The sequence below is a fragment of the Bolinopsis microptera genome, chromosome 7 (genome assembly GCF_026151205.1).
Source record: "Bolinopsis microptera isolate Bmic1 chromosome 7, MBARI_Bmic_1.0, whole genome shotgun sequence".
In the NCBI taxonomy this organism is placed as follows: Eukaryota; Metazoa; Ctenophora; class Tentaculata; order Lobata; family Bolinopsidae; genus Bolinopsis; species Bolinopsis microptera.
In genome coordinates this window covers 3,128,107-3,135,975 of record NC_087078.1, presented here as the reverse complement: position 1 = coordinate 3,135,975, position 7,869 = coordinate 3,128,107, and the positions used below count along the sequence as shown (strand labels likewise).

Sequence of the window (7,869 nt, the reverse complement as noted above, 5' to 3'; positions counted from 1 at the left end):
TTTAAAAAAGGAAGCAACTCACGGTATCACTCTCATAAGAGACATGTTTCATCATTTACCGGAGTTGCAACCAAATATACACAATAAGGTTTGGTACTTTATCCGTACCTCCCCTTCATAGAAATAATAGCAAAAATATACACCTATCTTTAAGAAATCAACATCTGATATAAAACATTCGCTCAACCAAAATTAAAACAATTTTCCTGTTAATAATTTAACGGCACTCATAAGAGGTCATACTAGGTATAAGTCCAAATGCTGTGTCAGCAACCGTTTTTGTTACTTTCTTTTCTTCTTGACTCCTCACACCATGAACTGATACCACTATGCTTTTAAGCATAGCAAAGCATATCTTGGTCCTGATGTAGTTGATAACATCTGTGTAGCTCTCCTTTCTCTTCTTTGATATCAATCTAGCAAGACGTTTGTGAAATCTGTCACATTCTGGTGCTGTAGTCCCTGCTGTAGAAAATACTAGAGGAATGAAAGACGCTCTTTCAGTGTTGATGACTCGTGAGTTATACTTAGTTTTTTTTTCTTCCTCATTTCTCTTGTACAACTTGTCCAGGGGAACATTAAGGTTTGATGGTGCATTTGGGTGTGTTATTCTTACATCCATGAAAGTCCTGGCATTCCTGCCATATAATGCAGTTGCAACAATATCTAGCCTTGCTCCGCTGTCAGTAGTAGTTCCTTTGGGATGAAGTTCTGGAGACGTTGGTAAGAGAGCTGGCTCAGTATAAACGTTTCTACATTTAGCCTCACGTAGTAGATCTGCTTCGGTTTCTACAAGCACTGTATGTCTAAAGGAAACGTACCCTCCTTTTTTACAAGAAAGGGCATGATCGACGGAGTTTCTTTCTCCACACGCACAGTGTTTAGCAATATCTTGTATAGGCCAGCCATATCGTAAACATATACCATCTCTAAAGTCCTTCTTGTTCAAGCAGTAACCATAAGACTGCATTGGGAGGGCTGACAGCCAGGATGAACTGCCTTTTTGTGTAGCCAGTGAAAACGATCTTTTCTTTGCTGGAGAACTTATTGCGTTTTCTATTCTGAGTCTCTCTGCTGCAAAATCTTTTTCTTTTTCAGCTTTCAGTGCTGCTTTGGTGTTTGCAATAGCTGTGAGGTCAAGTTTGCCTAGATCATGATCTTGGTTATAGATAAGATTAGCCAGAGGTTTTGTGATTTTCTGTGACGCCTCATATTCTCTGTCTGCTGTATGAACAGGATTTTGAATTCCTAAGCCACCGTGTCTAAGAGGTAGTGCGACCATGTCTCTCTCTAGGTCTGTTACTGGGCGATTGAATATAGAAGGAAGAAGTATTGTTCTAATTGCTTCTTCAGGGGGTCTAAACAGCTCTGATATCCCTCCAATTGTTCTTTGAACAAAAGACCATCTATGACTCAACCCTTTAGTGTAAGCAGAATATGCTATTTGAGGTTCTTCTTTGGCAATCTCAGCCAGTTGTTTAACATCTTCAATCCAGGATGAAACTTTATTTTTCACATAAAGGTCTCTGTAGTTTTCTGATCCAATAACAGCCCCAAGGTGTCTCTCTCCGTCCCTCTTTATGTGAACCCCTGAATCTTTGAAGATAGCATTAGCTGCAGGAAGATTTACTAGGTCCTTGACTATTAACACAGTCTTTGTAGCATTTGGGAAATAACCATACTTTGGTCCTAACTGTTGTAAGGTGTCCCAGAGCTTCTTAAGCTGAAGAAGTTTTCCCCCTGCTGTTCCATCATCTGCAAACCAGGCTTGTTTTGCTAAGGGTAACACATGGTCTTGGTTTCTGGTGATGTCATCCATTAATGGTCTTATTGATATTGCATATTTAGCCATGGCTGCTGGGTCGCCTTGGGTTGAACCATCTTCTCCCTTGATGATTTCAAGCTGTCCCTTTTCATCCACTATGTATAGATCTGTTGAATCTTGATAACAGTTTTGGAGGAAGCAATGAAGAGATGGACACAGTTCTCTTATGTTGTTTAGTGCTACCTTTCTATTGAGGGAGTTAAAAGCATTCTTGGCATCGATCAACAACACTGCTTCGCAGTCTTCGTCCTCGAAAACTGCTTTCATTCCGTGAATAGCAGCTTCTATGCCCGACTCTGTCCCTGAACATGTTTGAAGACTCCCAGCAGCCATTTGGATGTCCAACTTGAGTATTCTTGTGACTGCTTTGGCAACGATTCTTCGAAGGACTTCTCCAATTCCTATTGGTCTTATGGCAGGAACTATAGAGCCAGGCTCTTTGTCCAGGGGTATAAGTCTTCCTGCAACAAACTCTTTTAGGTAGCTAGATGGAGTTTGTTCTGTGCAGAGCTTTTTAGTCAGATCAGCTACTGTCTGGGCAAGCTTATCTGATTCAGTGCTGTGGAATCTTGAGCATATCATATGCTTGAAAATATGGGCACTTATCTTTGTTGGACCTCCTGCCCCATCTAGATCTTTTGCCACTTTCTGAATCAGGTCAGCATCAATACTTTCATAAATTACTTGATCAGGAAGCTCTGATTTGACCTCTAGCATGACCTCCGGATGTTCAGGGCTAGCTTCTGGGTGCTTTTTCTTAAGCTCATCAATAACTGCTTGTGTAAGATTATGTACACCACTGCTAAGTTTTTCTTCATCATTGATGTACTTAAGGGCTTTCTGGACTCGCCCTTGTAGCATCAATCTGCAGAAATCTTTCTTATGATTCATGACCCTGTCTTTTTGCTTTTTGTCCAGATGAGCCTGAATTTGACGGCATTGTTTCATAATTGCATCAATTTCACCGTCTGCCCACAACTTAAGCCTTTCCTTTAGATATTTGGTGTTCTGCTTGGGTTTCGATTTTGGTGTTGGGCGCTGGAGCATCAAGGGCATGAACACATGGACGAGCTTTAAGGAAAAAGGTTTCCATTTTGTGTTATATGTAAACTCACTGAGAATCCTAGACACCTCCTCAATGTAGTCTTTCCCGGCTCTGCCCCTTGGAACTTCAAATAAATTGCTGCGCCAAGTTATCATCTCAGTATAGACTTCATCTAGTTTTGCTCCTATCTCCTCTTCCCCTATCATCTTGCCCCATCTTATAGATTCTTGAAGTCTGTGTACACATTCTTTGCAATGCCATGGTTCTGTTGACTGGTCCTCAAAAAACTTAAGTTGTTCCTCTTCACTTAGCACACATCGATCATGGAACCATCTGGAACACATACCTTCACAACCAATAGCCTTATCCTTCCCCTTAAGGACTTTTGTACACTTCCCACATAACCATTTGCCTTCAGCATTTTCTGAACATTTAATTGACCTCATGACATTTAATTGACCTCATGGACATTTAATTGACCTCATGATACTCAATTGTTAGTTATTAGAATTTTAGACAGAGGTGCGAGAAAAAACATTATTGATATAAACAGTCTAGGTCTAAACTTGGAGCCACAAGGCCAAGGGTAATTTTTGATTGTTAAGGGAATTTTTTGAATTCTTAAAGGGTTGATTTTATATAGGGTCATTGCTATATTATGTGTATATTGTTTGAATAATTTTATATTTAAAAAAAGAATTGTAGGCTTAACGTTACTGGGCCACGCTCAGCCTGTCATTCCGCCAAATCTTTATGTTAATGAACATAATAGCCTGGGGTCCTCAGGTAAGCTTAACGGAGAAATAAAAGAGTAACGTGGTAACTCTTACTTCCTATTATAGATATAGATTGTAGATTATGCTAGTTAAGTAGTAAAATAATTAATGATTCACTCCCGGCGCGAGAACAAAGCACCAGGAAAACAACACAATTTTTCGCGCGAACTTGTAAATTTACTTACGCCGCGCAGAAATGTGCCTTCCTGGTGTATCCATAATATCTCTGATATTTGGGATACGAAACATGTATCAATGAAATTTTGTAGGTTTACAACCTACCAGGACGCGCACCGAGTTGAACTCGTCGACGGTCCAATATATGGAACAAATATTTTACGAGTATCACCCGTTAAATGAAATTCACAGCCGAATTTTCATTGACAATCGTGATGCCAATGGGTCGCGCGCGATTAAATTCAAAATTATGACTGTTTTCCTTGTATCATGTCGAGACCCCCAATGTCGTTTCACTTCACCTAACCATGTGCTTTCGCGCCACTTCGGGCGCGCTTGTTTCACAAGTCAAGAGGCGGGCGAGCGCTACTGCAAGCGCAAGGGCTCTGGATAGAATAATCGTTTCATTATAATAAATTGACACACGCTGTAACCCCTTTTGAGCGCGCGCCGGCCGGACGGCGTGCACGCTTTGCGGGTAAACGTTAAATACTAGTGGAGCCGCGGCAAAGTACTAAAATGCGCGGGCAATTCTAAAATTTATAATGTCGCCGCGCCTCACGTCTTGTATTATTAGACAACAACATCAAATTCACTGTCCATATTTTGTAACAAAATCTAAAATTTCATAATACATGGTGTTGTATATGTTTTAATATCACTATAACTAAAGCGGACAAGCTTTTTATTTTACAACAATATCATTCGGTCTCCTTGTCACTGTAACACTTTGAAAGAAACACGAAGATTGAACAGCGAGACAGAGAATGGACAGTGAGACAGAAATTGAACAGTCAGACAGGGAATGAACACCGAGAAAGATTGATAGGTAAGACAGGGAATTGACTCTAAAATAGAGAATGAACACTGATGCAGAGATTGAATAATGAGACGGAGAATTAACGTCGAGACAGAGAATGAACATTGAGACAGATTGAATAGTGAGACGGAGAATGAACGTCGAGACAGAGAATGAACATTGAGACAGATTGAATAGTGAGACGGAGAATGAACGTCGAGACAGAGAATGAACATTGAGACAGATTGAATAGTGAGACGGAGAATGAACGTCGAGACAGAGAATGAACATTGAGACAGATTAAATAGTCAGACGGAGAATAAATGTCGAGACAGAGAATGAACGCTGAGACAAAGATTGAATAGTTAAACAAGAAAATGAACACTGAGACAGAGATTGAATAGTTAAACAGAGAATGAACGTTGAGACCGATTGAATAGTGAGATGGAGACAGATCGAATAGTTAGACGGAGAATATCATAATATGGTTAGTTTAATATCTAATATCTAAAATGATTGCACGGCTTTTAAAGTAATATATTATCAAACATTATCTTATCTATGTTATCTAATTTAGTTTCTTTTGTAAATATAGGATGCCACATCATTGACGGTATCTGACAGTTTCTTATATAATAATGCACGGACATCATCGTCCATCACGTCAAACTCAGGATCATTAACGAAGGAAGTTATTCTGTTTGAAAGCTCCCGCCAATCTCCTTTATAGTCTATGTCCCGTTTCTTCTTTCTTTTATCCCCATTTCCTCCAACCTCATCATCTTCTACTTCTTCATCCTCGTCTTCTGATGCTGGATAATCGCAGCATTTGTTTACATCTGCATCAGCTGGCCATATCCCAATATCACTTCCTGCAAAAATAATATCGGATTTTATATTTTGACTATTATAAGAATTGGAAGCAAAGCAATAGGGAAAACCTGGCAAACCCTGCGGAGATGTGATTTATGAGTCTGATGGCAGAGAGTGATAACCCACTTTAACAGACAAAATTATCTTTGTCTTTCCAACCCTGATAACAACCAGGGTCCACACGGATACCTCGCCTCGGAGGTCGAAGTAATGCCCTGCCTTTGATATTGATAATAATATTTACTGTTGGAAACTTCATATTTTCTCTACTAGCAGGCTCCACACCTCCTACATCGACGCGGACGCACTGCCATAGCACATGAACGAGTTATGAACCTCAATTTTGTCTTGTCTATTCAAATTGGAATGTAAACATGCATACAGATCAATTTAACAGACCTTTATCTTTTACGAAGAACAGTATGTTTCTGTAATCTTCAGGTAGGTCCTCCCATTGCATTTCATTAAACCATCATCAATAGCTTGAAAAATATGTCTGCAGGTGCAAGTTGGTCCTCTGATGTTCAGTTGGTGGGGCTCAGACCGGTGAGAGGATTTCACATAGAATACTCCATCAACGACCTTGCACACTTTGCTTGACCGTTTACCTTCTAAAATTACTGGCTGTTGTTCAAAAAATCAAACCAAGAGAGAACACATAATATTTTGTCGCTTTATAATTCAAATTATTACAAAAAAATACTCGATTCTCCAGAAATTTGCCTTGCACATATTATGTAGTGATATAGCACCAAGTTAGTGTCGTCGTTTTAAGCGGGTTTGAAACTTTTAACTCACCCTTATCGTATTTCAGTCGAAGTTTTCTCTTCTTTTTCCACCAATCCCAGAGAAGTTTGAGTGGAAGAGTAATTAATGAGGGAAACGTAGAGTAACACTGATGAAGACAGAGAGTTACCACTAAATGGGAGAGTAACTACTGAGCATGAGGGAAATGTATCTAGTATCACTGACGAAGATAGAGAGTTAATACTGAGTGGGAGAATAACTTCTGAAGGAAATGTCTAGAGTAACACTGATGAAGATAGAGAGTTAACACTGATTGGGAGAATAACTACTGAGGGAAAGACAGAGAAGTTAACAGAGAGTTAACTCTCAGTGTGAGAGTAACTACTGAGTACTGAGGGAAATGTAGAATAACACTGATGAAGACAGAGAGTTAATACTGAGTGGGAGAGTAGCTACTGAGGGAAATATAGAATAACACTGACGAAGACAGAGAGTTAATACTTAGTGGGAGAATAACTACTGAGCATGAGGGAAATGTAGAGTATCACTGACAAAGACAGAGAGTTAATACTGAGTGAGGGAATAACTTCTGAAGGAAATGTCTAGAGTAACACTGATGAAGATAGAGAGTTAACACTGATTGGGAGAATAACTACTGAGGGAAAGACAGAGAAGTTAACAGAGAGTTAACTCTCAGTGTGAGAGTAACTACTGAGTACTGAGGGAAATGTAGAATAACACTGATGAAGACAGAGAGTTAATACTGAGTGGGAGAGTAGCTACTGAGGGAAATATAATAGAGTAACACTCACGAAGACAGAGAGTTAATACTGAGTGGGAGAATAACTACTGAGGGAAATGTAGAGTAATACTGACGAAGACAGAGAGTTAATACTGAGTGGGAGAATAACTACTGAGCAAAATATAGAGTAACACTGACAAAGACAGAGAGTTAACTCTCAGTGTGATAGTAACTACTGAGGGAAATATAGAGTAACACTGACGAAGACAGAGAGTTAATACTGAGTGGGAGAATAACTAAGATGAGAGAAATGTAGAGTAACACTGATGACGACAGAGAGTTAAAACTGAGTGAAAGAGTAACTACTGAGAGAAATGTAGAGTTACACTGATAGAGACAGAGAGTTAACTCTCAGTGTGAGAGTAACTATACTGAGGGAAATGTAGAATAACACTGATGAAGACAGAGAGTTAATACTGAGTGGGAGAGTAGCTACTGAGGGAAATATAATAGAGTAACACTCACGAAGACAGAGAGTTAATACTGAGTCGAGTGGGAGATTAACTTCTGAAGGAAATGTCTAGAGTAACACTGATGAAGATAGAGAGTTAACACTGATTGGGAGAATAACTACTGAGGGAAATATAGAGTAACACTGACGAAGACAGAGAGCTAGAGTTAATACTGAGTGGAAGAATAACTGCTGAGAGAAATGTAGAGTAACACTGATGAAGACAGAGAGTGAACAATGAGTAGGGGGACATAAAATATGAAGTGCATGATAGTTGAATTACTCACACTGTAACTTTGATGTTATTCGATGAACCAACAAATCTCACATAGGCACAGAATTTAGTGATCGTTACATCGTTTGCAACACCAATA

The 7,869-nt window shown here is 39.4% G+C and overlaps 1 protein-coding gene and 1 long non-coding RNA gene across 2 annotated transcripts; both read right to left on the bottom strand.

Annotated features, from left to right (window-relative positions):
• Nucleotides 1-217: 217 nt before the first annotated feature.
• On the bottom strand, nucleotides 218-3,076 carry LOC134818147 (uncharacterized). The gene has a single exon (XM_063827580.1). The coding sequence runs from the start codon at nucleotides 3,074-3,076 to the stop codon at nucleotides 218-220; it is 2,859 nt and encodes a 952-aa protein (XP_063683650.1).
• A 1,349-nt stretch (nucleotides 3,077-4,425) lies between these two features.
• LOC134818282 (uncharacterized) lies at nucleotides 4,426-7,869 on the bottom strand. Its single transcript, XR_010160623.1, has 4 exons — nucleotides 7,783-7,869; nucleotides 6,294-6,390; nucleotides 5,895-6,106; nucleotides 4,426-5,494 (listed from the first exon to the last, which is right to left on the bottom strand). It is a non-coding gene; the product is annotated as an uncharacterized LOC134818282 (long non-coding RNA).